The sequence below is a fragment of the Ochotona princeps genome, chromosome 4 (assembly GCF_030435755.1).
Source record: "Ochotona princeps isolate mOchPri1 chromosome 4, mOchPri1.hap1, whole genome shotgun sequence".
NCBI lineage: Eukaryota > Metazoa > Chordata > Mammalia > Lagomorpha > Ochotonidae > Ochotona > Ochotona princeps.
In genome coordinates this window covers 78,786,873-78,814,603 of record NC_080835.1, presented here as the reverse complement: position 1 = coordinate 78,814,603, position 27,731 = coordinate 78,786,873, and the positions used below count along the sequence as shown (strand labels likewise).

The following is a 27,731-nucleotide window of genomic DNA, read 5'->3' as shown; positions in this document are numbered from 1 at the left end:
CGGAGTACCGCGTTGCCGGCGGCTCGCGACCCTCGGCAGCCGTCCGTCCGCGTTCGCGAACCTTCTCGCACCCGCGCCGCGTCCGGTAGTTACCCGCCCGCGGGCTATGGCGGCCGCGGGGTGCACTCGGCTCCTGCGCGCCGTCTCGGCGCCCCTCGGCGGCCCGGCCCGCCGCTGGCTGCTGCTGGCCGGATCTCGCGCGGGAGCCGGCGGCCTGCCGGGGAGCCGGGGGCCGGGGAGCAGCGCCGAGGCGGGACTGGGCGGCGGGCGCGCGGGAGCGAGGCGGCCCCTCAGCCAGTCGGCTCCGGCGCGGAGCAGGTGAGGCGCGGGTGCCGCGGCGCGTGCGCGGGCGGCTGAGGGGCCCCGGGCCGGCGGCGGCGAAGGCTGCGGCGGCCGCCCTGGGTGGGCCGTCCCCGGAGCGCCGAGCGCCCAGCGCCCAGCGCCCAGCGCCCGCCTGCCTGCCTCTCGCTCCGCCTTCCGCGGGCTTTCAGCGGCCGAGCCAGGAGTTCGGGGGTCGCGTCGTCCCCTCTTCGGGCCCCGTTTGTTGACTGCCCGGAGTTGCCTCCCAAAGCCTCGCGTGTCTAGTCGGAGCTGGGAACCCTGGGCCGCGCGTTCCGAGCCTCTCCTCCGGAAGCCGGCGCTTTGCCGCCGCGGCTCTTGGTGTCCCCTGCCCGGAGCTAACCCTTGCTCTGCCTGCGACACGCAGTGACCTTCAAGAGATGCTCCGTGTTGTAGGCGGGGCCTGACACTCGTGACAGCCGTTCGTTTCCGGGATATTCTGTGCCCCGTTGCTGTCCACGGGATGTCCATGTAGTTTGGGAAGAGTAGTGGCAAAGCAGAGTTTTGTCTTACCCTCTTGTTAACAAACCCTGCAAACAAATCCTGGTTTCCCTTGTTGGTCAGTGGAAAATAAATTCCAGGAAAATAAACAGTACAGGTGATACAGGGTGTCTTGTGCCTGGCAGATGGTGAGGGCTCCAAAGCGCGTGTCAGCGGCAGCAGCAGCTGAGGCTCCCTGTCTCAAGAGAGGGGCTTGTGTTCAATATTGAAAGAGGTGTGAGAACAGGTTCCCAGCGTGTGGCGAACTTGTATATTCTTGTGCATATATGTGGATCTCTGTTGCTGTTTTCAGTGAGCTGGGCTCACCTGCCATAGACCAGGGGAGATACAAATTGCTGACTTGTTTCAGAGTAGTTCCCTGCAGGAGGTTTGTAATGCAAATCTTTGAACAACCCTTTGAACCCTGGATTAGGGTAGCTGGAAGCTAGAGCAGCAGGGCCAGCCTGTGAGGTCGGGAGTGGGGGGAGCTGCTTTTCTGTAATGGTTCCAGGAAGCCAGCCTAGGACACACTCATGTTTTGTCTCTTAGCCCTGTAAGGTAGTGGTACTCAGTGGATTTTTCCTTGTGTTATTTCTGAGGGAGATCATGGAGAAGGCAGGCTGGCTTTATGTGTCCCTGTTTTCTCTGCGTGTCCTTGCCTTTTGTATCTCTGTTCCTTGTTTTCTATACTGGATGCATTCTTGAAAAGCTATGTGTAATGTCAGGATGTCTGTGAAACATATTTGTGTGCCTAGTATGTATGGGAATGGGGGTGCTTTTGTAGAAGGGCTGTAGGTCCCCCAGTGCTGCTGCTTGGATTTAAATAGGTCAGATTGTTTTAAAGGGCAGCACATCTGTAGCATTTCCACTCATTGGCACGGTGGCCAGTGATGACCTTGTACTATGTGTTAAGACTTTCTAGCTACATCTAGGTTTTGTAGTAGTTATCAACAATTTGTACTGTCCCAGCGCAGTAGCTACTGGCAACACACAGCTGCTGAAGCTTAAGTATAAAGGAAGACTCAGTTTCCAAGTTACAGTAGCCACATTTCAGGTACTTAGTAGTTGTGTGAGTCTAGGTGAGCTGTGGTAATGGATATTGCAAGTAGAGAAATAGCTCCCTTATTATACAGTGACTGAATGGTCTCATGCTGCAAACTGTGGTTCTGAATTTGAAATCTCAACATTTAAACAGCATTTAGATTGAAGAAGTTTTGTAGGTAGTGGTTTTGCCCTCTATGCCCCAAATGCCAGTTCCCTCTTGTAATTCTTTAAATTAAAATTAATTTGGTCTTTAATTTACAACTTGGAGAAGTCCAAGTTAGCCCAAAGCGGCTCCCCATGATTGTCTGATGAGAGTATGCTAGCACCTGGCCTGGCATCTATGTGTTTTGACTCTGGGATTCTGTACTCTTTCAACTGTGAAATTACCTTTCCCTTTGCTTCCTCGCCTGTCCCTTAGTACATGTAGTTAACTCTGTGCAGTTCATTAAAATAAGGCTGTATGCCTTTAATATATGGCAGCATATATGTATCAGTTCTTCTGCGTCCATTGTCAGAAGATAAACGCTGTGTTGGTTTTTGCCAAAGAAGAGGCTAACATAAAAGAAGTTTCCTGTTTCTTTGTGTAGGCTTAGCTGTAGCGTGCAGCAGAACAGTCCTGGCAGCTCAGGCCTTCAGCAGTGTGTGCAAGCAACGGATGCCTTTCTGTTGTGTTCCCTGCAGCTTTAACTACCAAGCACTTGGTGATCTCAAAACTCTAGACTTACCTAGTGGTTGGTGGTTGGACTGTGGTTCAATCTGGTTTGGGGACATTCTTAGTTTTTCTATTAAACACTTATAAACTTAAACTTACTTCCCTGTTCCCCAAAACTCCTTATCCTCTTCCCTTAGCCCTAGCCTGAGCTTACCAAGCTTAAGTCTCAACATTATTTATTTTCTTTTCCTCCATTTACCTTGTGTAAGTATTTCCCCATACTGTTGCCTCTGCCTCCTGACTATCTCTTAAGTCTGTGTCCTGTAGACCTTGCTGGCCAGGATCTGTCATCTGGTGTTTCCCATAGTGCATATTTACAGAAGGCTCCAGTTGGAAGCGGAGCTTGATTGCAGTTATCACAAAGGGTGTGTTGGAGCTGATGCAATGGCAATAGCAGGCTAATCCGCTGCCTCCAAGTGCTGGCATCCAATACGATCACCAGTTTTCATCTTGGCTGCTCCACTCCTAATCCAGCTGTCTGCTTTTTTTTTTTTTTTATAAAGATTTTGTTTTAAAGATTTATTTATTTATTTATTTATTTTTATTACAAAGTCAGATATACAGAGAGGAAGATCTTCTGTCCGATGTTTCACTCCCCAAGTGAGCGTTGGTGCAGGGTCCCAATGCATTGGGCCGTCCTCAACTGCTTTCCCAGGCCACAAGCAGGGAGCTGGATGGGAAGTGGTGCTGCCGGGATTAGAGCCTGTGGCCATATGGGATCCCGGGGCATTCAAGGTGAGGACTTTAGCTGCTAGGCCACGCTGCCGGGCCCCAGCTCTCTGCTTTTGGCCTTGGAGAGCAGCAGAGGATGGGCACAGTCCCTAGGCCCCTGCACTCACGTTGGAGGCCAGGGAGAAGCTCCTGTCTGCCACCTTCAGGTGGGCTGAGCTCTGGCCATTGCAGCCATCTAGGTAGTGAGCCAGTGATTGCAAGATCTCTCTGTCTTTTTCTATAAAAATATGCCTTTTAAATAAAAATAAGTAAGCCTTTAAAACCAACCAACCAACCAAATGGTGTCTTAACTGCTGTTGGAAATGCTCATTCCAGGATTTGCTTCCTTTTTTATCCCCCAATGATTGATATATTTGAAAGGCAGAATTATAGAGAGTGAGGGAGAGATAGGGATAGAAGGAAAGAGAGAGAGAGAGAGAGACAGAGAGAGAGAGAGAGATTGATCTGAAATCTATTGGTTCACTCTCTAAAAGGCAGCAACAGCTGGGTCTGGGTTAGGCAGTGCCAGGTAAAGTCAGGAACCTGGAACTCCCACATAGGTGGCAAGGATCCAGACACACCTCTTCTGCTGTATTCCCGGAGAGATTAGCAGGGAGCTGCATCAGAAGTAAGGGAGCTGGGACTTGAACTTGCAACCGTATGGGTTGCTCACATTATAAGTGGCAATTTAGCCCATGTGCCACAATACTGGTCCCAAGATTTGCTTTCTTTTTCTTTCTTTCTTCTTTTTCCTTCATCCTTTTTTTCTAAAGATGTATTTATTTTTCTTGGAAAAGCAGAGATAAGAGAGAGAGAGAGGGAGAGAGAGAGAAAGATCTTGCGACTGTCTGCTGGTTCAGTCCCCAAGTGGCTCAATGGCTGGAGCTGAGCCAGTCCGAAGCCAGGAGCCTGAAGCCTCTTCCCGGTGTCCCAGGAAGGTGCAGGGTTCCAAGGCCTTGGCCTGTCCTTGACTGCTCTCCCAGGCCACAAGTGGGGAGCTGGATGGGAAGTGGAGCCGTCGGGACATGAACCGGTGCCTATATGGGTTCCCAGGCATGTAAGGTGAAGACTTTAGTCACTGGGCTACGAAGTCAGGCCCAAGATTTGCTTTCTTAAAGTTTTTTACAACCTTAAGTTAGTTCTTTAGCAATGGTGTCATAGACTTTTTTTTTAAATATACTCACTTCTTGACTGCCCTTTTTTTTTTTTTTAAGATTTATTTATTTACTTTTATTGCAAAGTCAGATATACAGAGAGGAGGAGAGACAGAGAGGAAGTTCCTCTGTTTGATGATTCACTCCCCAAGTGACCACAATGGCTGGTTCTGTGCTGATCCAAAGCCAGGAGCCAGGAACTTCCACCAGGTCTCCCACACAGGTGCAGGGTCCCAAGGCTTTAGGCGGTCCTCGACTGCTTTCCCAGGCCACAAGCAGGGAGCTGGATGGGAAGTGGAGCTGCTGGGATTAGAACTGGTGTCCACATGGGATCTGCCCACCTCCGTGCCGGGCCCGAGACATTGTTTTTCAGAGGGCTTTCTGAGAGCAAAGTGGACTTAAAGAGCAGTAATAATTGCAGGATTTGTTTCATGTATGTGTAGCTGCTGGGGTGGTCCCCACTGCACTGTCAGGTGGCCTTTCCAGGTGATAGCTAGCATTTCCTTTAAGGTGATAGACGTTACCACCTAGCTGATATGCAGATTGACATGGCTTTCATTTGCGGGATCTTCTTCCAAAATAAGCCGTGGTAAGGAAAGAATTGTAAAAGCATGTTCATGTATATTCCTGCAGGTAAAAATTACTTTAAGTCATGTTTCAAAATCACTGAAAGTACTAAAGGATTGTTTCCTCTTGCAGCTCAGAAGATAAAGTAACAGTTAACTTTATAAACCGTGATGGTGAAACACTAACAGCCAAAGGCAAAGTTGGCGACTCTCTGCTAGATGTTGTCATTGAAAATAATCTAGATATTGATGGTTTTGGTGAGTATGGAACATTGCTTGAAATTCCTGTGAAACTGCTGAATAGGTTTCAGCTTTTTTCTATGGTGGCTGCATAAAGATACTAAAATTCAGAATGTTTTAATGTCAGAATCTTCCTTAACAGAATAATAGAATGACCCTGTTTTCCTAGCTACATTGGCTTTCTTTTCATTAATTAATTTGAGAAAAATAGTGTGCATGTTGTCAAGTGCTGGTTCAGTCTCCCGGTGCCCACAGTGGTCAGTTGGCCCACTCCAGCCCTCCTGAGTGTGTGCGGGAGGCCAGCTGCTGGAGCCATCGCTGCTCATTCCTCAGGTGTGCCTTTGTAGGGGCCGGAGTCAGGAGCCAGGTACTGCAGCTGGGCTAGGAGCGTCCTGACCGGCATGAGCCACTAGCCCATCTTCTGCTCCTTTGGACACCTCGGTAGCCGTGTGGCCAGAGACCTGTAGCCTCAGAACTGTCCTATTTTCCTGTGTGATGCAGAACCGAGTAGGAGTGCAGCTGGAAAACACCAAGTTGGGTATACTAAATGCCTTGTTGAGGGGATGGTATTTAATCTTGAATATTAACTCACCTGGGAAGGAAGGGTAACATACCTTGACTTGCGTATTTTATCCAGAAAGTTTTCATTTTGAGGCTTCCAACTATATTTCTCAAACAAGTGCACAAAGTCTGTGTCTCATCAATTAAAAAATTAAAAAAATAATTAAAAAATTAAAACTCAATTATAATTTTTTTATTATTAGTTTTTTTTTGGTTTTGTTTTTTAATTTTATTATTGATGATGTTTACATAATTGATCAAGGTGGGAAGGGTCAAGGATCAGGGAAGAGTGGATGAAACGATTGTTTATACATTTTCCTTTTCTTCTTGTATGTGGGGAAGAGGAGAAACCACCGCGTTATTCGGGGGATGGGGAACTGCCACCTGTTGTCATCTCAGGGTCCCCATTGTGGAGCATTATCTGAGGGTTCTTCCCATGTGGTTTCAGCAGTTCTGATGCTGCTGGTATCGCCGCTCCAAGGATGAGGAAATCCCTCCCAGGTTGTCATAGTCCACCTCCAAGTCTCCATTGGCCCAGAAATTTTCATTAAGTTTTACTGGGGTAGTTAATTAGTTTGTTCTGTCCTCTGTCCTCAGCAAACCAGTGAGTACTACGGCCCAACCCAGCCCTGCCCAATACATACTCAGCCCTCATGCACCACAGGGGGAGTTGCAGCCCAATCAAAGTGACCCCTCAATAACCCACTGGACCAGCCCCCCAGCTCTGGTTTGTTTGCTTGCCAGCATGTGCAGTGGACTGGTCTGGTCTGCCACACCTCATTGAGATCTCATATACTTCACTGGGCATTGAAGCCTAACTCAACCCAACCAGCTCCACCCTCCAGCATACATTCTGGACAGTGAGTACCACCGCCTGTCCAGCCAGGCCTGCCCCCAGTCCTGGTTCTCACGGTCACCAGTGGGAGTTATTGTCCATCAGAGAGGAACCCATAACTTCTCCACTGGACTCATTCCCCACCCTGGATATTGCACTCTCTAGGTGGTTCTGCAGCCTAGCTCAACAGGATTTGCCCCTAGTCACAGCACTTGCCAGCTGATGCTACGGCAAAACCCAAAGCGCCTGCCCTTATTCTGGCTCATGCCTGTATCAGTGGATACAATCAGATACCCCAGCCTGACTCTTCCCCCAACCCAGTTCACATGCAGGCCTACAGGTGTTGTAGCCCTGCCCAGCCTGGTCTGCCCTCAATTCCAGCTCTCATGCTTGCCAGCATGAGCAGTGGCCCAGCATTGGAGTCCCCATTACTCTACCAGGCTCACCTCCGCCCTGCCCTGGTCTCGCATGTGCTGGTAGATGTTGCAGCACAGTCTGGTGTGGCCCGTCTCACTTTGGCATTTGCCGGCAGGTGCTGTGGCCCAGACCCAGCCTGTCCTGCACCCCATCCTAGTTCTTGGATCTGCCAGTGGGTGTTATGAATTGCCCAGCCTGGCATGCCCCCATACCTGAGCCACTCGTAAGCTGGCAGGTACTGTAACCTGGTCTGCTCTGGGGTGCTCCCTGCTTTGGTTGTAGCGCTCACCTGCAGAGACTGCACCCTGACAAAGGAGTTCCCTAAGCTGCTTTATTGGGTCTTCTCTCAGTGGCAGATCTTGCGCACACTGGTGGGTCCTTGTCCTGGGCTGATTTAGTCCACCTCCTGTCCTGGCAGAAACAATAACCTTGCCTAACTGGCCCATACCCAACCTGTTCTTACTGTTGGGTGTTACAGTCCAGTCACACTTAGTCCACGCCTTGACACGGCTCTCATGTGGCCCAGTGGTAGCGGAAACCCAGCCCAGCCTGTCCTTTACCCACTCTGGTTTTCATGAGTACAGTGGGTGCTGCAGTCTACCCCAGTCTGGTGTGCCCCAGTCCCTGTCCATGCCCATGCCGAGGGACACTGAAGCAACGTCCAGACCACCTCCCCTATTCTGGTTCTTGCTCTCACTGGTGGGAACCACAACCTAGCCAGGGCATCTCCTCTTAGCTCCCCAACCAGACCTGTTCCCAGCCCCAGACCATGTGCATGCCAGTGGTTGTTCTGACCCAGCACTGCATCCTCTGTTTTGACCTTTGCCATCAGATGCTGCATCCTGGCCTGACCCGGCCCACCCCCAGTCCCAGCTCTTATTGGCGAGTGCTACACCCTGGCCCTGCTCAGTCCACTCCCATCCCTGACTCATGCAAACCAGCAGGTATGATGGCTTAGCCTGGCAAGCTCCGCATTCCAGCCTGGCTCCTGCACTTGCCAGTGAGCTAGGGTTGGCCTGGCTCTGCCCGGTCCACCCTCTTCCAAAACCTCCGCACACACATGCAGACAGGTGGAGCTCCCCTACCTGGTCTGACCTATACTCGGACCTGAATCGCATGCTCACCAGTGGGAGCAACGGCCCATCAAGGAAGTTTCCCTAGTTCCCTCACCGGATCCACTCCCAGACCCAGATCTTGTCCATGTCAGTGGGTGCTAGGCCCATACTTGTCATAGGCTACCCCCTCTGTCCTGCATATGTGTGAGTGCTGGGTGTTGTGATTCAGTCTGCCCCGCACCATACTCTTGTCTGTGTCTGTGGATGCTACAGCCTGGACCAACCCAGCGTGTACCCCACCCCAGTACCCATGAGTGTCAGGGGCATTCCATGTTCATTCCTAGCTCAGCCTATCATCACCCCCAGCTATAAGCAAACCAGCTGAAACTGCAGCTCACAGGGGTGGGTCCACACCTTGCCCAAAGAATTTGTTCCCAGACCCAATTCTCTTGAGTGCTAGTTAGTGCCATGGCCCAACCTAACATTACCCATCCCCTGTTTTTACACTCTTTGGTGAGTTGTGTGATCTAGCTCTGCCAGATAGGCCCCCAGCCCTAGCTTTAGTGTGCACTAGTGAGTGGTATTTGGCAATGGTCAATACTAACTACCCCAGCTCTGCTGTCCCAGAAGGGCTGACACTTTGGTCTGAACATTATAGGTCCTTGCGTTCCCCCTTCAAGATCCCACTGCCAGGTGGCCTGGGTGCCAGTGGCACGGGGTGAAGCCCTTGGGCCACTTGGCTTGTGCCCTTTCATCAACACTCATTTTGCAACTCTTCAGGAATACCCTGACTATCCCCTGTCAGTTTTGGTTAAGCTCTGTCTAGGAAGATGGTTCTGAAAGAGCCATCAACTCTCCCTTGGGACCTGCAGAGCCTTGTCTAAGACGGAGTCTGCAATGAGTGTTCTCACAAGCTATCCTTTGTGGTTTTGGAGATGCCAGTTCCAAGCTTGAGAACCAACTCTGAGGAACTACAGAATTATTTATATAGAACCAACCATATATATGACCAACCACTAGAGGAACATCTCTGGAACATCCATTTAAGGACCATTTCTAGGTCAGAATTAATTTCTCTGTCTTCCATTTTCCTATGATACATTAAGTTTACATCTCTATGTTCATGTTTACCATAGTTTCTCTTTTCAGAAAGAATGCCCCTGTCCTTTGTTAGACTGTGAGTTCTTGAAAAACTGTCACTCAAGTGACCACATGCAGTGTCCGTGTCCAGGGTTTGCATTCAGAAACAGTTGCTGAATTTCTAAGTATAATGTTTTTTTTTTCAGTTTTAAGATAATTATTGCAGCTGCCGTATGAGTGTATACTACCTTGTAGCATGTTTTACTGCAGATAGTTTTTTTTTTAAGATTTTATTTTTCTTTTTATTGGAAAGGCAGATTTACAGAGAGGAGAGACAAATATCTTACACCTGCTGGTTCACTCCCCATTTGAGGCTTCACACTGGCCCTGATAATTTTTATTTTTAACTCCACCATTTTATTGGTGCAGGAACTAATATACAAAGATAGATTTCAACTTAAGTCCTTCTACCACCTAGCTTAGCTTATGCTTTTTCTTTCATGCTATTTTTCTTTAAGAAGTATCTTTCTGTGTGAGCACGTTACAGAAATTAAATGACATAGTCAATGTCTGTCTCCTCTTTTTTTTTCCTGAAGTTCATTGAGTCCCAGTTGCAGCTGTAATTGGTTTTATTCAGGATTAGGTGTTTTTTTTTTAATATTTATTTTATTTACCTAAGGCAGAGTTACAGAGAATGGGAGAGACACAGACAGATCTTCCATCTGCTGGTTCACTCCCCAGATGGCCACAGCAGCTGGATCTAGGCCATGCTGAAGTCAGGGCAGGGAGCTTCTTCTGGTCTCCCATGTGGGTGCAGGGACCGAAGCAGTTGGGCCATCTTCTGCTGCTTTCCCAGGGACATTAATAGGGAACTGGAGCAGGAGTGGAGGAGCGGGGACTTGAACTGCCTGGTATGCCTGTGTGCTATACTGATTGCCACAGCACCAGCCCTGGAAAGCCTTGTGTTTGCAAGTTATTGATTACAGTGATTAACAATGGAGTATTCCTGCCTGGGTTTGTTTTATAACTTGTCATCTCATTTGTAAAATGGGGTTACTGTTACCTCATAGGGTTGCTGTAAAAATGTAATGAGTTAATTCAAGCAGGTGGTAAATAAATTCTTAGCTATTGGCATAGGTATTTACTTAGATTCATTGTTATGGCAACTTTAGAAATACATTAAAAAAGAAAATTCTTTTTCGTATTATTCCAGAAACATAGGTAATTTAAAGCCAACACAGTCTTTAGTCTGATAAAAATTGTCTTGGTATCATAGAAATTCACATGTCAGGGGCTGGCAGCAATGGCTCAACTGACTAACCCTTTGCCTGTAAGTGCTGACATACCATATGGGAGCCAGTTTGTGTCCTAGCTGCTCCATTATAAAAAAAAAGATATTTTTCATGATATAGTTCCGTAAGCTCAGTGATTTCTCATTCCACTCTCCTCATTGCTCCACTTTTGAGCCAACGCCCTGCTTATGGCCTAGGAAAGCAGTGGAGGATGGCCCAAAGCCTTGGGACCCTGTACTTTTGTGAGAGACCTGGAAGAAGCTCCTGGCTCCTGGCTTGGGATCAGCTTATCTCTAGCCATTGCAGCCACTTGGGGGAGTGAGCTAGTGAATGGAAGATCTTTCTGTCTCTCCTCTTCTATAAAGCTGCCCATCAAATAAAACGAAATAAATCTTAAAAAAACAGAAGATTTTGTATGCTAGACTTAAAAGCTTAAAAATCTGGGATCTAACATTTCTAGAAATCTTAGTTTGAGTTAAGTTAAAGTATTTTCACAGAAGATAGAGTTAACCCTAAACCTATTTTTAGAAAAAAGATGACAGAAATGGGGCCCGGAGCAGTAGCCTAGTGACTGTAGTCCTCACCTTGAACATGCCAGGATCCCATATGGGCGATGGTTCTAAACACAGCAGTTCTGTTTCCCATCCAGCTCCCTGCTTGTGGCCTGGGAAAGCAGTTGAGGACAACCCTAAGCCTTGGGACCCTGCACCCGCATGGGAGACCTGGAAGAAGCTCCTGGCTCCTGGCTTCAGATCAGCTCAGCTCTGGCTGTTGTGGCAATTTTGGGGAGTGAATCATTGGATGGAAGATCTTCATCACTGTCTCTCCTCTCTGTATATTTGATTTTCCGAAAGAAATAAAAAATGAGTCTTTTAAAAAAAGATGACAGAAATGAAATGTAGAAGTCTGAACTGTTATGGTAAAAGCATTATAGGAGACCCTGGAAGTACTGCACTTTCTTAAGTGTTACTCAGATGAACACTGTACTACTCCAGATGGGGTTGACCACGTCAGTTTCATTAACCTTTAATCCTTTCTAGGTGCTGCTAAACTTGTCTATCTTTCTAGCTCAGACCTTTCCTCTGATCTCCAGACTTAGAGATTGAATTTCCTGCTTTACATCTCTTGGAAGTCCACAGATTTTTTTTTTTAATTTTGAATTTTGTGATACAATTCTGTAGAGTGAAATTCACAGATATTTTAAACTCCAGGTATTTAAGATAGTACCTGCTTCTCCCATTCCTCCCCTTGGAACCAGTCCTTGCTGGAGTCTTCTGTGTCAGTAATGACCACTGCCCAGTGATGACCACCACGGCAGCCTGCGGCTGGGGACTGTCTTTTGCTGCTCCTCCTGTCCCATCACCTGCCTTCCATCTAGCAGTGACTCCTGTCAGTTGTACCTCTAAGGCCTCCTGTACTTCCTCTGGCCTTGATCTTTAGTTACCGGGGTGCTGCCTGGTACCTGCATGCCTGGAGCTGTGCTAACCTGCTTCTGGTCTTGAGCCCAATAGCTGGGCTGATTTGTCCTACAGAAAACACGCATGGCAGTCCCTGATGGGAATCCTGCGGACTTCCCTTTGCGCGTAGGGCCACATCCACCCTGCCCCAGCTCAGAAGGCTCTGCGTGATCTGCCCAGCTGCTGGCCTTTCCTTCCCCCAGCTCTTGCTGTTCCCTCTCTCTTCGACCTCAGTGGCCTCTCCCGGAGAGCTTGAACTCACCCCAAGTTGCTGTCCTTCAGACTTCATGCACACTTTACCCTCTGCTGGGATGTGTCCTGTCCTTCGTTCCCAAAGCTCCTACTTACTGCTTTTTATAAGTTTGGAGGATACTCCCTTGGCAAGGTTTTGCTGGCCTCTTGATTCAAATTAGGGTTTTTCTTGTTACTTTAAACTCATTATCTTCCATCACAGGATCCTATTCCATTTTTTAAAATCTATTTTATTTATCTGAAAGGCAGAGTTAGAGAGGAAAGGATGAGGTCTTTTATCCCCTGGTTCACAACCCAGATGGCTGCAGTGGCCAGGGCTGAGCTAGACGAAGTCAAGTGCGTCTTCCAGGCTTCCATGTGAATGCAGGGGTCCAAGCACTTGGCTATCCTGTGCTGCTTTCCCAGGAACATTAGTGGGAAACTGGATTGAAAGTGGAGCAGCTGGGACTCAAATCTGAGTCCATATGGGCTGCTGGCACTGCAGGTGGTGGCTTAACCTACTGTGTCACAAAGCCAGCCCCGTCCTGTTCATTTTTATTGTGGTAGCATTTGTCACTAATCTACTAAGTGTATGTTTCTTTGTTTACTTTTGTGTCTATTTGCCCATTGACTGTGATGAAGATAAAAGTCACTCTTATTTTAATTTCTCATTGTGTACGTAAGGTGAAAAAAATGAGTGAAAAAATGAGAAGCAGGGACAATTATAATGTAAATTGTAAACATTTTTATTGCTAACTACACTGTCTGTCACTAGGGGGCAGCCGTAGCACATCATCTGTGATCTGGTCTGCCTGGTTTATGATTTCTGTTTTAAGAGGCTGTTCAGATTGGGAGATCTTGATAATGTTTGTATAAATCTGTAGTTCCATCATGCTTATTGACTTATTAGTATGATGTATTTCTGACTATGCTAGGTCGCTGTTCAGAAATTATATATATAAGCACTTATATGCAACTTATGCATTTATTTGTATACATACATGAATAACATTTTTATGCAGACTTTTGAGTAAGTGGTTAGAAGGTGGACAGTCTGGTTTGTCAGTACAGTGCATGCACACAAAACTCTATCACCGTTGTAAACATTTGAATTACATGAATGGAAATGGGGCAATAGTTTGCAAGTACGTAATTTTTCTGAGAATTTTATGGCAACAATTTCTGAGAACTTGCACAAACATGTAGTATCATTATTCTTGTTTTTAAAAACCTCTCAATCAATGAGAACTTTTAATTCCCAACCTTGAAGTTAGTAACCAAACCTTACTATTTCTAGTGTAATTTTAAAATTATGTAAATCTGAAATTATTCAGAGCAACAACAATTTTAAGATTATTACTCAAGCAAAATAAGAAGTGTTGTAAGAACCAAAAATGTTCTCAGGGATTCTGTAATGTCGAGCTGACAGACAGTCTGAATTGTGAATTCTGCATTTCTGATGGATGCCTGCCCTCCTTGGTGACGTGTCGCCAAGTGAACCACATGTCGCATGAATCATGCCGTTCCTGTCATCTCCATTGTCATTGTCCATGGGATCTTGTTGACCATGGTGCTGGTACTGTTAGAATCACTTCCAGTCAAACATGAACTTGGCTGCCTCATTTCCCATGCAGCTCCCTGCCTGTGGCTTGGGAAAGCAGTGGCGGATGGCCCAAAGCCTTGGAACCCTGCACCTGTGTGGGAGACCTGGAGGAAGTTCCTGGCTCCTGGCTTGGGATTGGCTCAGCTCCAGCTGTTGTGGCTGCTTGGGGAGTGAACCATCGAACAGAGGATCTTCCTCTCTGTTTCTCCTCCTCTCTGTATCTGCCTTTCCAATAAAAATAAATAAATCTTAAAAAAAATTGTAGGGCGGGAGAGAGGTAGATCTTCTGTGTACTGGTTCACTCCCCAAATGGCTACAGTGCTGAGCTGAGAACCAAGAGCTCCATTCATGTCCCCCACCTGGGTGCAGAGGCTCAGGCCCTAGAGCCATCTGCTGCCTTCCCAGGTGCATTAGCAGGGAGCTGGATCTGAAGTGGAGGATCCAGGGCATGAACCGGTGCCCATATGGGATGTTGGCATTCTGGGTGGAGGCTTGACTGGCTATGCCACAGCGCCAGTCCTGTTTGGTGTTTTGAGAAATGTCTGGCTAGTAGACTGAGCAAATCAAGCTGTTTAACATATTATCACTTTTTTTTTGGTAGAGATACTGGAAACATTCTGTTATCAATGTCAATATGCGTTATTCTTTTTTTAAGATTTATTTATTTTTATTGAAAGGCAGATATACAGTAAGGAGGAGAGACAGTGAGGAAGATCTTCCATCCTATGGTTCACTCCCCAAGTGACCGCAATGGCCAGAGCTGAGCTGATCTGAAGCCAGGAGCCAGGAGCTTCTTCTGGTCTCCCATGCAGGTGCAGGGTCCCAAGGCTTAGGGTTGTCCTCAACTGCTTTCCCAGGCCACAAGCAGGGAGCTGGATGGGAAGCAGGGCTGCCAGGATTAGAACCAGCGCCCATGTGGGATCCTGGGCGTGCAAGGAGAGGACTATAGCCACTATGCTATTGCGCCGGGCCCGCATTATTCTTTTAAGAGTGTTTATTTGAATGGCAGAGTGACAGATTGCTTTTCTGTCTCATGGTTTGTTCCCCTGTGCCTGCAGCAGGTGGAGCTGGGTCTGGGCTAAAGCCCAAAGCCAGGTGTTCCATCCAGGTTTCCGGTTCAGGTGGAAGGAATCCAGGGATTTAACCTGTTTGACATTTTATATCATTGAGAAAATGACTCTTAAAAAGGAAACTTCTACAATTTTTGAAATGTTTGGGAAGACATCATTCACAAAATAGATCCCTTTATGCACGTGTGTATACGTTGGCATGATATGTGTGTGCCAAGGAGGTCTGCTCACATTCCTCTTACATGTTCTCACGTTGAAAATCTCAGCCAGTGTGTGAGACTAAGGAAAGGGGTAGAGAGTAAAGGGCCTAGATGCAAAAAGGAAGAAACAGAGCAGCTGTTTTTAGATGGCATGCTTTTACATAGAAAAGTCATAAGAAATCTACAAAAAGCTTCGTAAGTGCTGTAAGTGAAGTCAGTGAGGTCCTAAGGACTCAGGTAATACACCAAAATTGGTAGAATTTTTATATTATTAACAATGAGCAGTTGGAAACCAAGATTCAGAATGTGCTGAGATGCAATTCACATAGCATACATCCACTTAAGGCCTACAGTGTTTTGCTTTTTAAGTGTTCAGAATTGTGAATATACTTGGGCTGGTGCTGTGGTATGGTAGGCTGAGCCTCTGCCTGCAATGCCAGTCTGTGTTTCAGCTCTTCACTTCTGATCTAGCTCTCTGCTTATGGCTGGGGAAAGCCCCAAGTGGTCCAAGTGGTTAAACCCATGCACCCGTATGGGAGACCTGGAAGAAGCTCCTGGTTCCTGGCTTTGGTTCATTTTGGCTCCTGCTATTCTGGCCACTGGGGAGTAAATCAGCAAATGGAAGATCCCTTACTATCTCCCTCCAAAACCCACTGTAACTCTGCCTTTCAGATAATAAAAATAAATCTTTATAAAATCATGAATATACTCAATTGTAAAATATTTTCATCCCTCCAAGCAAATTCTGTAACCGTTGGTTTTCCTCAACCTTTCATTTCCCAAGTGACCTCTGAAGTACTCCTGTATCTGTTGATTTGCCTCTCCTAGACGTGTCCTAGAAATGAAATCACATAGTGGGTGTTTTTTTGTGACACTTCTTACACTTGGCATGATGTTTTCAAGGTTGTGTAAGTTGTACAAACTGTGAGCACTTCATGCTTTTTCTATGACCACATTCTGTCTTACAGAGTGCTGCCTCATGTTTACTCATCGCATGGGTGTTCAGGCTGTTTCTACCTCCTGGCTGTCACCTAGGGGGTTTTGAGAAAGGTGTAGAGGCAATTAATTACTTAAGAAATGATTCACTTTTCAGTAAATAATGTTAGAGCAACTGGATATTCCTATGGAGTAAAAAAAGAATCCTGCCCTAAACCTCACACCTAATGCAAAAATTGGCTATGTATTAAAAATAGGCACCTACAGCAAATAGATGAATCCTAAAGATGTTGTTGTGAGTGAAAGAAACCAGTTTTAGAATTTTCTATGCTATGTGATCTATGTAAATAATTTAGAAAAGGCGAAAGGACAACGATGGGGACAGATCAGTGGTGGTTAGGGAGGAGGGGGGAAGGGCGAAAGGGAACCTTTTGAATGCAGGTTATGGTAGATGTTACACACATCACTACATGTGTTAGATTTGTAGAACTGCACCCAAAAAAAGGCAAATCAGATGATTGATTATTTGGTGGTTACTTGTAATTGTCAAATGAAGAAACTAATAAATTGAGAATACATTAGGAAGTCACCAGTTACTGGTGAAAACAACAGAAAAGCAGTAACAATTGTGATTTTAAACAGACTTCTCCTAGTTTTAGGCTGCTCTGTATCTAAAACTTAATTGATTTTTCCCCTTCTAACCATCCTTTTCAGATACATGTTTTACTTTTTTATAGGTTAAATATCAAACTATAAAACTCAGATTGCCTACTTACTACAACACTTTACAGAATTGAATAGTTCTCTGAATAAGTGCTATCCACGGGCTCTTGGCAGTCTTTCCTACAGATTTGTTTCTGGAGTAAAACATATAGCCCAGTGTGTGCATGGGGCTTCTCTGGCTCACTGCTGGTTGGCCCTTTCACACACTTGGAGTGGATTTCATTCTAAGTTTTATAGTTCGTTATATTTGAGTTTCTCTCTAGGCCAAAAAAAAAAAAAAAAGTATCATCTGTTGACAACTTTTTGTGGCAGAAAAAAGTTTGAAAGGGCTGTAAAGTAAGGAGTCATGAAGTCATGCACTTGTTCGCAGAAGTGGGACTGGAGTATGGAATGTAACGTGTACAACCCCAGAGTTAATCTCTGTGTAATTGTCTTTTGTCAGATGCTTAATTAGAATACTGTTTTCAGTTCTGGACAAGGCAACCTAAGATCTGAAAATAATTGGCATGATTCACGAGAAGGGCAATGCTAATTATTAGCCAGTAGAAGTAAGATTTTTGAGTGATGGAAAACAGAACTGAGGTTTCGTAGGGTGGGGAGGGGCGAGTTTGAAGCCAGTGGAGAGTCGAGGAGGAGTGGTAGCTCTTCATTGGACCAGGTCATAGGTGACTGTGTCCTGCATTCTTCAAGGGGACTGTCTTGGTGTCTGAATCTTTCTCTCCATCCCAAGATGACGGAAACTGTTGCAGCCACCTTCTTCCTGCCTGGGCTTTCCCTTCTGCACTTCCATGACCTCTCTTTTAGACCATTTTCCCCTTCCCTTCTCGGTGGATTATCTGCTTGACCTTCTCTGCTTCTGATGCCCATCTCCTCTTCTTTCCTGTTGACCCCCTTCTCCTTGGTGATGTCTTACAACTTTTGCTTCTGTCTTGTTCACCTCAGCTGTATCCTTCATACACTGATTATTGAGGTTTATTCAAAATGAAAGTTGCCACATTCCTGCTTAAATCCTTTTATCAGCCTCTAGTACTTATAGCAGATATTCACACCCACCAGAGCTGCAGGAGCTGGATCCAGAGGAGAGATGAGTGATAGGTTTGTGTAACCACTCGGCTAATGACTCCCTTGTGACAACTCACTGTGAAAGGCTGGACCCTGAGTATGTGTGTAGCCTTTATACCAATATGTTCTGGATGTCATATTTTTAAAGAGATTTATTAATTTTCATTTAAAAGGCAGATTTTTACAGAGCAGAGAGAGAGGAGAGACAGAAAGGTCTTCCATCTGCTGATTCACTCCCCAAATGGGTGCATTGGCTGGAGCTGAGCTGCTCAGAAGCTGGGATCCAAGATCTTCAGGTCTCCCACGAAGGTGTAGGGTCCCACGGAATTGTGCCGTCCTCAGCTGCTTTCTAGGCCATAGTCAGAACTGGATCATAAGTGGAGCAGCCGGGACATGGCCTGGCCTCCCATTTGGGATGCCAGCGCTACAGTGCAGAGGATTAGCCTGTGCCATAGTGCCAGCCCCTGGGTGTCATATTTTAAGAAAAGCCTAGGCAGATCAAGGGCAATTAATTGAAGATGTTTTCTGTAAGAAAAATCTAAAGGCTTCTGGGGATGCTCAGGCTGGAGAAGAATCGTTTCAGATACACAAGAAAATTGTACTGTGTAGATTCTACTCTGGTGGGTAAGAGTGGGCCAGTAAGTGAGAGTGGCAGAGTGAGTGACAGATTTCAGCTCTGTGATTGGCAACAATGGCTGACTTACTACAGTAGCTGCTCTTCTGTCATGAAATGTTTGAAGCAGACACTGGGTAGCCCTGGGAGAGGGAGGTTGTAGAACAGGCTCTGTCCTGGTTTGCTTGGGTGGGATGAATTTTTTAGTTATCTTTTTTCATGGTGTTGAGTACATAGTAGGTGCTCAGTAAATAAGGAGTTAATATTGGAAGAAGAAAAAAATTCTTAACCTCATGTAAAACCACGCACAGCTAATTTTAAAATGGTTTGTTTGATTCTGTCCTGAATATAAGGGGTGACTAAAAGGAAAGGATATTTAACTTGAGACAAGTGTAAATTTGGTTGCATTCTAGTTCTCCCCTACTACACAAGTCTTCATAAACTGTGTTGTGCTCCCCAGGAAAAGGTGTATAGTTTGCATAGCTTTGATGCAAAATATTGCCATGGGAATGTTCAGATGCATAGTTTTGTATGTGCATGTATCTCAGCTTATTAACTGATTAATCTTTTGATGCTGGGCCTGCATATTTTTATGTTTGCTTTCACAAGGTCTAGCCCAGAATCTTTGTGAAGTGAGTGCTTTCAAACTCTGTGGGTGGTTTTGAGAGTAGAATAATTGTTCCTAATTTCCATTGTTAGTGAGAGAGAAAGTCCTTTTGTTCTTGTGTTCTGAAATGTCAGAATGTGTAACTTGAATGAGCTCAGTGTGAACAGTGTTTGCTGTAGAGGGGAGCATGCTCACCAGGTGCTGCTTTTGCAGGTGCGTGTGAGGGAACCTTGGCCTGCTCCACGTGTCACCTCATTTTTGAAGAACACATATATGACAAGTTACAGCCAGTCACTGATGAGGAGAATGACATGCTTGACCTGGCGTATGGACTAACAGACAGGTAAAAGTTGAGGATTGCCTCAGTTGTATTAGTAGCATGGGAGGGTACCTTTCATTACAGTGTGTCGATTTCAGGTTGTGACAGTGCACTCCCAGCCTGAATAGCAGCCGCAGGTTTTAGATGGCAAACGTGGCATTTCTGTGTTCTCCCTTTTGCACAGTTTAGCCTTTATGAAGTTTTCTTTTTTATGAAAGTAAAACAAAATTAATTGGAAGTATTATAACTGGAAGTTTTAGATTCTAGAACTTCGTTATTTTTACTCTGAGAATTAAAATTTATCATAATTTAATGGATGGAAGTAAGTTTAGTGCTTTTTACATATTCCTGAAGGATGGATTTGATAATTATAGTGGAAAGTTTTCCTGTTTGATTGAATAGAATTTTTAAAGAAACCTAATATAGAATAGTAATTATGTTAAAGTGAAGAAGGCTTTTAAAAGTATATTAAAATTAGTCCATAGTTTTTAACTAATAGGTAGAGTTACTCTTAAGTGGTTAAGATTTTACAATAGAAAGTGACATCTGACATCTCATTGGAGGAGATGATACTCTGCCAGCTCTACTTTCAGACCAAGGATGGTCTCCCAGTGGAACTGTTGAATTTATCTGAACAATAAGATGCAGGACTGTCCGCATGGTCCATTCCTGGAATGAAGGAATCATGACTGGATATGATCTGCACTACTGTAACAATATGGAGGAATTCAGTATGTGGGAGGGTTTGGAGAGGGGCTGGGGGAATCCCAGAGCCTATGAAACTGTGTCATAAAATGATATTAAAAAAAGAAAGAAAGAAAATGACGTCAAGTGATACCACACTGCTTTTCAAATTATCTAGACTTCGGTTGGAGTCAAGAAATTTAGCTAGCTGGTTTACTGTCTCAAAGAGGAAAGCTAATGAGGGTATGTTATTTAATTAAGATTATGTTTGTTTAACTGAAATTTGGTGACCCTATTGATAAACAATTTCTTAAAAGCTAAAAGTAGCCATAGTAGCCTTATTCATTTCACGTGTGTTAGGTAACTACAGTTGTTAGCTACTTTGTCATGTTATCCTCACAGAAATGTTCGGGTCATTTGTGTTTATTTACTGAAGGAGAATCATATTTTACGCTTCTCTCTCATTGGAAGTGAGGCTGGGACCCTGGAAGAGACACTGGGAAAGACAGTGGACTGTGGGGGCCCGGTGACGTGGCCTAGCAGCTAAGGTCCTCACCTTGAATGCCCCGGGATCCCATATGGGCGCCGGTTCTAATCCCGGCAGCTCCACTTCCCATCCAGCTCCCTGCTTGTGGCCTGGGAAAGCAGTCGAGGACGGCCCAATGCTTTGGGACCCTGCACCTGCGTGGGAGACCTGGAGCAGGTTCCAGGTTCCCGTCTTCGGATTGGCATGGCACCAGCCGTTGTGGTCACTTGGGGAGTGAATCATCGGACGGAAGATCTTCCTCTCTGTCTCTCCTCCTCTCTGTATATCTGACTTTGTAATAAAAATAAACTACATCTTAAAAAAAAAAGAGACAGTGGACTGTGGCTACCATTCACTTGTCCCTCCCTTACACCATCTGTTCGCTCTTCAGTTTCCCCCTAAAGAATAGTGCTAGCAAGGGCATTTGGTGACTATATTAGTTGGTTTTGAGAATCTGATTTCTTTTCTTTTTTTTTTTTAAAAGATTTATCCATTTTATTACAGCCAGATATACAGAGGAGGAGAGACAGAGAGGAAGTTCTTCTGTCCAATGATTCACTCCCCAAGTGAGCCGCAACATTCCGGTGCGCGCCAATCCGAAGCCGGGAACCTGGAACCTCTTCCGGGTCCTCCCATGCGGGTGCAGGGTCCCAATGCATTGGGCCGTCCTCGACTGCTTTCCCAGGCCACAAGCAGGGAGCTGGATGGGAAGTGGAGCTGCCGGGATTAGAACCAGTGCCCATATGGGATCCCGGGGCTTTCAAGGCGAGGACTTTAGCCACTAGGCCATGCTGCCGGGCCCAAGAATCTGATTTCTTAATAAGAGACAAGCATTTAGAGTGCCCATTCAATGTGATAAAATCTGTAGGTGTAGTTACATCCTAACAGAAAAGCAAAAGAAGGAAAAGAGGCAGAGCTCCAGATAGAAGAGAAACAGACTCTGAAAGGATGCAAAGGGCCACTAATAACTGCAAAGTAGCCAAGAATATCCCTAAGGAAATGTTCCATGTTTAGAAGCACCTGGAATTTTTCTAGAGAGAGTTGGTAACAAAGGAATAAAATGTGTTTTGTGTAGCACTACAAAACACTGGGATGTATTTGGAATGGAATTTTGCTCAAAACAAGTACTCACATGTAAATTCCTATTTTTAGGATACCATATAGTTCCAAAACAAATAAATAGGAAAATTTGGCCATTTAGTTTTTATGGTTATTTTAAAATTAAGTGCTATTTAGATGTCTTTTAGTTTTAAGTTAAAACACTGTTGCTTCAGTGTCTATCAGGTGTTCTTCACCTTGGCTGGATGGGCTTGAAAGTGCGTGCTCTCGTGTGTCTGTTTCCGTACAGGTCACCTCCCCATTCTCCTGTTGCAGCCGCGGTGGTGTCTCCTTTCTTTTTCTTTTCTGCCTTCCCTTTTCCACTTCCATCTCTGCCTTTTATGCCATTATCCTCTTTCCCATCCATCCATCCAACCTTTGTTTTATTTGAAAGACTGAATTTCAAAGAGAGAAGATAGAGATAGGCAGATAGAGGCATATCTTTCATTCATTCAAATGGCTATGGTAGCCAGAGAGACCTAGGCCAGGTTGCAGCCAGGAGCCTCGAACTCCATCCCAGGTCTCACATGGGGTGTAGGAGCCTGAGCAGTTGGCCATCTTCCATTGCTCTCCCAGGCACATTAGCAGGGAGGTGAGTTGGAAATGGAGCAGCTGAGACTTGAATTGGCACCCATATGGGATGTCAGCGTTATAGGTGGTAACTTAACCCACCCCACTATGCACAACACTGGCCCCCATGTCTTTTTTTTTTTTTAAAGGCAGATTTTACAGAGGAAGAAGGAGAGATACAGAAAGTCTTCCATCTGCTGGTTCATTTCCCAAGTAGCCACAATGACCAGAGCTGAGCTGTTCTAAGGCTAAGAGTGAGGAGCCAGGAACTTCATCTGCATCTCCCATGTGGGTGCAGGTTTTCAAGGCCTTGGGCCATCTTCTGCTTTTCCAGGCCACAAACAGGGATTTGGATTAGAAGTTAACCAGGGCCCGGCTCAGTGGCCTAGTGGCTAACGTCCTCCCCTTAGAAGGCACCGGGATCCCATATGGGTGCTGGTTCTAATCCCGGCAGCCCTGCTTCCCATCCAGCTCCCTGCTTGTGTCCTGGGAAAGCAGTCAAGGACGGCCCAGAACTTTGGGAACCTGCACCCACGTGGGAGACCTGGAGGAGGCTCCGGGTTCCTGACTTCAGATCAGCTCAGCTCTGGCTGTTGTGGTTACTTGAGGGCTGACTCATCGGACGGAAGATCTTCCTCTCTGTCTCTCCTCTCTGTGTATCTGCCTTTCCAATAAAAACAAATAAATCTTAAAAAAAAAAGTGAAGCAGCTGGAGCATGAACTGGCATCCAAAGTGGAAGGACGCCAGTGTTACAGTACAGAGGATTAGCTACTGTACTAGTTTCAGGACCCCGTATCTTTTTTTTTCTTTTTTTAAATTAATTATTTTGCATTATGTGACAGTTTCATAGGCTCTGGGAATCCCCCCACCCCGCCTCACGCCCCTCCCCCCTGGTGGATTCCTCCACTTTGATGTAGTATTACAGTTCAAATTCAATCAAGATTTTTTCCTTGCATAAGTATACCAAGCATAGAGTCCAGCTACTTATTGTCCAGATGGGTTGAACAGTTTCTTGGGGAGATCATTTCTGGTCCGAAGTTAGAGCTGGTAGAATATCATCCCAGTCAATTAAGAGTCCCAATATAACATCAACAGCAATTTGCAACATTATGGAATTGACATGGTTTTGAGTAACCAGTATGTTTAAAAAAAAAAAGCAAATTCTTAACCACAACCTATGATTAGTTCATTGACATTTCAATTTTAGTTTATGTATAGGACCGGCTGCTATATACCTTAAAATGGCTATAAGGTACCATTCAGCTGTCTCGTGTCTATTTCATTTTAGTATTTAGCCATTTGTTGTATTGAAGTATAATTTTACTGATCTTGGCAGATTTTAGGGTAATCTAGACTGGCTTGTAACTCTAACAAGACATTTGTTGACAGTTAAGGTGCAGAACATTTTTTTTGGGGGGAGGGCGTGTGCAGGAAAATCCTCAACACCATGGTGAGGAGTGACTAATCTTTGTGTCCCACCCAGCGAGGCATGAGCCAATCCACGCCAGCTCTTTCCTGTCAGATTCCAAGCTCTACTTTCTGTTGTTTGTCTATTTATTTTAGGTTTTTTTAGTTTGTATGATTGTTTGTTTGCTATGAGGGGTTTTCGGAGCGATCCTGATGGTCATTGCAAGGGAGGGCGGGGGTCCAGAGATGGAGCCAGGCTCGGACCAGAGAAAGCTCTCCTCCCTGGTCCCGAAGGACGTTTATTGTTCTTCTGTTTCTGAGGACCGCTCAGGGCTTCTGGTTGTCTTTCCGATGACGTTGGTTTCTGCGCGGTAGTGTTTGGACTTCTTCCATCCCCTGCGGAAGCTCCGGTTGGGGGTGGGTGACCTCAGAGTACTCAGCCTCCGAGGGCATCCAATTCCCTGTGGCCTCCTTGGCAGTTGGGATATAGTCCTTGTTGCTCGTATTAATAGTTTGTGGTGAAGGTCTGGGAGTCTTCATGGTTTGGATCCAAGCTTCCTCCTTACCACCTGCTCCACTCTGGAGTGCCCCCCTGCTCCACGCACATGACCTCCTGTTAAGAGGTTGTCAGGATCGCACCCGATTCCCCCCTCATGCATTGGTATAGTAGTTTTATTGTTGTTTGGTGCCGCTTTGCGTCTGTTGTCTATGAATTACCAGATTTGATCTTGATAGGCTATATTGTACTTTTTCCTCACTCTTTTTATGGCAGGACCCCGTATCTTATTTCATCATTGCATCTCAAGTGTGAGATCCACAATAAGAGATAAACAACTATTGTGGAACTAATAGTTGATGGGAGGGATATTTAAGAATTTTACAAAATCTCTTAGAAAGATTTATTTATTTGTAAGGCAGAGTTATAGAAAGGCAGCGAGAGAAGTCTTTCATCCTCTGGTTCTCTCCCCAAGTAGCTACAACTGCTGGAGCTAGGCCATTCCAAAGCTAGGGGCCAGTGGTTTCTTCCTGGTCATCCATGTGGCTGCAAGGGCCCACACAGTTGGATTATCCTCTGTTGCTTTCCCAGGCCACAAGCAGGGAGCTGGACTGGAAGTGGAGCAGCTGGGACTGAAACCAGTATACAAATGGGATGCTGGTATCGCAGGTATCAGCTTTAAGCAGTATGCCGCAATGCTGGCCCCAAAGTTCAAGAATTATAGCTATAATCAAACTAGCCTTGGTGTTGGATATTCACTAAAATGTACAGACACACGAGGAAAATTGTTTCTAATCTCCAGGATTGGATAGTATTATAACCATTTTATAGGTGGAAAATTAGGTTTCGTCGTATGTTTGCTGACAGAGTTAGCACATTTCAGAGGCTGACTTGAAGAATTTAGTTTTCCATTGGGCCCCAAGCCCTTGGTGTTTTACAATTTCAAGCTGCTGCTCTGATTCGAAAACCTGAATCTTAGAAGAAAAGTAAACATCCGATGTTATTTCCTCTTTCCATGTCTTGTGGTAGATGACAAGAGGGACTGATTTGCACAAATGTCGGAATGTTGTGGGAAATGAAGGGAGCCTTGCCATCTGTCTCCTCCAGGGGTGTAAGGCACTGTCTGTTTTGGCTGAATAGTAGAGTCCAAAACCAGTAAGGAGGTAGAGGAAGGAAACAGCTAGCCCTGCACTGCTTCCTCTTGTGGGAGGAGTGAGAGGTGCTGCCTTTCCTTGTTGCTGTGACACACTTTGTGTTTTTCTGTCACTGCTCTTGCTGCGATTTGCCTGGTTTCACTGGTGACTGTTTCTTCTTACTAAATTAACAGTTCCTCGAAGAGTAATACTATTTGATTTCTCTTTATGAATGTCAAGAGCAAGTTTTCTCTGGGGCTAATGAATTTATCCAAGCTGGTTTGCTACATTTTCTCTTGCAGACAGAGCTTAATACATGATTGTGTTTCTTCAAGGCTGTTTGTAATTCTACAAGGAAGTATTGGTGGAAGACAGTGTTGTTTTTTCCTGTCAGCAGTCAGTATTTCCTATGGTTGGTAATACACCTTTACTCCAGACTCTCCCTGACCTCGCACTGCTCACAGTTACCACCCGTTGATTGGCACTCAGAGCTTCTTGTGTCCCTGACCACCTTTCAAGCCCTGTCATTCTCTTTGCTGTACAGCAGTCAAGTTATAATACATCTGTTGCCTGATAAGTGCCTGCAATTTCCTTGCATAAATGCTTTGTCCATTTGTTTATTTATGTACTGACTTAAATGTTACCCATCCTGCAGAGCCCCTTCTAGCACCATCTCCTCTGGTCAGAAGTACTATTTCCTGTCGACTTTCACTGTCGGTTGTTTTTTTCAGTCTCCTAGCTTTTGTCAGTCTCAAAAGGTAATTATCCATGCTCTTTCTTATTTGCATATTCATGTTCCCTTTCTTTATTTGAAAATTAGTTTAGGAAACGAAGAGGAAGTTATCTGTAAGCAAGTTGTAGTAAGTGCTGGGTACTGGACCACTGGCGTGGTTCTAACTGCTGTGCTGTCTCTTCTGTGTTAAATGTAGACTGCTGAGTTGTGTTGCTCACTGGAATTTGGTGTTGTACTTCTGGGTGATTGATGAATATTTTGTGGACACATTGACAAAACCAAGACCTGCTTTTCACACTTCATTAAATCAAGGAGAATTTGACTAAAAAATTGACATTTTTTTGTATGTTTTAACTAAGAAAAGCAGTGCTAATTAAAACATGTAAACATGTCAGTGTCACCTTATTGCTTAATATTTGTGCATATTGAAAGTCATTTAGATGTATTTATAGTTTTAAATAACAGTTGTTTAAAACAGAAAGTGCAAATAAAATAAAATTAGTGATAATTCTGTAAGAAAAAGGCAATGGAATTACGGTTATTGCTCCAATAACAAAAATTAGGTTCGCTAATTTCTGGTTTATACTCTGCTGTGTTTCTGTCTTGATGTTTGTTTTGTAATCTGTGAACTTACTTGGAAAAGCTTTAACATTCACATGTGGTCTAACATAGTTTCTAGAACCGAGTTGAAGGGACGCCTGTGTGAGTTCAGTAGCTGAATTCGCAGCATTTTTTTTTTTAAAGATTTATTTATTTTCATTGCAAAGTCGGATACAGAGAGGAGGAGAGACAGAGAGGAAGATCTTCCGTCCAATGATTCACTCCCCAAGTGACCGCAACGGCTGGTGCTGTGCCGATCCGAAGCCAGGAACCTGGAACCTCTTCCAGGTCTCCCACACGGGTGCAGGGTCCCAAAGCTTTGGGCCGTCCTCAACTGCTTTCCCAGGCCACAAGCAGGGAGCTGGATGGGAAGTGGAGCTGCCGGGACTAGAACCAGCGCCCATATGGGATCCCGGGGCTTTCAAGGTGAGGACTTTAGCTGCTAGGCCATGCTGCCGGGCCCTGAATTTGCAGCTTTAATGTTCCCACAGGGTAGCAGTGACTGTGGGTTGCCATTGATACTAGGATTGTTTTAGCTTCAAAGAAGTTAAAAAAGTGGGAAAAATACTCTTACCATTTCTGACCTATCTCTAGGTGTTTATTCCAAATTTCTTGTTTTATAGGCCTTTATAATAGTGTAGCTTCCTTTTATAGTCTGTATAGTTGTAGTTATCTGAAAATTGGCTAATTATTGTCTTGGTCTTACTCAGAGCCTCTTTTCTGCGCTGAGTTGTATCCTTTGATGATTTCAGTGCTTGACAGCTCTTCCACCCAATGGGAACATGGTGAATAGTAGTAGTTTTGGTTGTCAGTGGTAGAAACAGAAGGCTAATGTGAAACTTCAGCACTGTAGGTTTCTTTGTTTTTCATGTTGACTTTCTGTAGCCTCTGGTTGACAGGATTGATTATATCTGTTTATACAAGGAAATGAAAAGTACTAATAAACTGTTTAGCTGCTTTGGAATAGGAACATGTAACAATGTGAATAGTGTATGCTTACTACTAAACTCTACTTTCTCCGTTTTTGTGCAGATCACGGTTGGGCTGCCAAATCTGTTTGACAAAGTCTATGGACAATATGACTGTTCGAGTACCTGATGCAGTGTCTGATGCCAGACAGTCTGTTGATATGGGCAAGAACTCCTAACCTGGAATAAAGAGATACATTTTACACAA

At 45.2% G+C, this 27,731-nt stretch overlaps 1 protein-coding gene across 2 annotated transcripts; it reads left to right on the top strand.

Moving 5' to 3' along the window:
• On the top strand, positions 1–27,731 carry FDX1 (ferredoxin 1). Of its 2 annotated transcripts, none has more exons than XM_058663942.1 (4): positions 1–318; positions 5,140–5,264; positions 19,202–19,331; positions 26,152–26,296. In XM_058663942.1, the coding sequence occupies exons 1-4, from the start codon at positions 107–109 to the stop codon at positions 26,279–26,281; spliced, it is 597 nt and encodes a 198-aa protein (XP_058519925.1). In that variant the 5' UTR covers positions 1–106; the 3' UTR covers positions 26,282–26,296. The 2 variants fall into 2 exon arrangements, with proteins under 2 accessions (XP_058519925.1, XP_058519926.1); XM_058663943.1 differs by lacking the exon at positions 26,152–26,296 and adding an exon at positions 27,588–27,731 and having other exon boundaries at positions 3–318.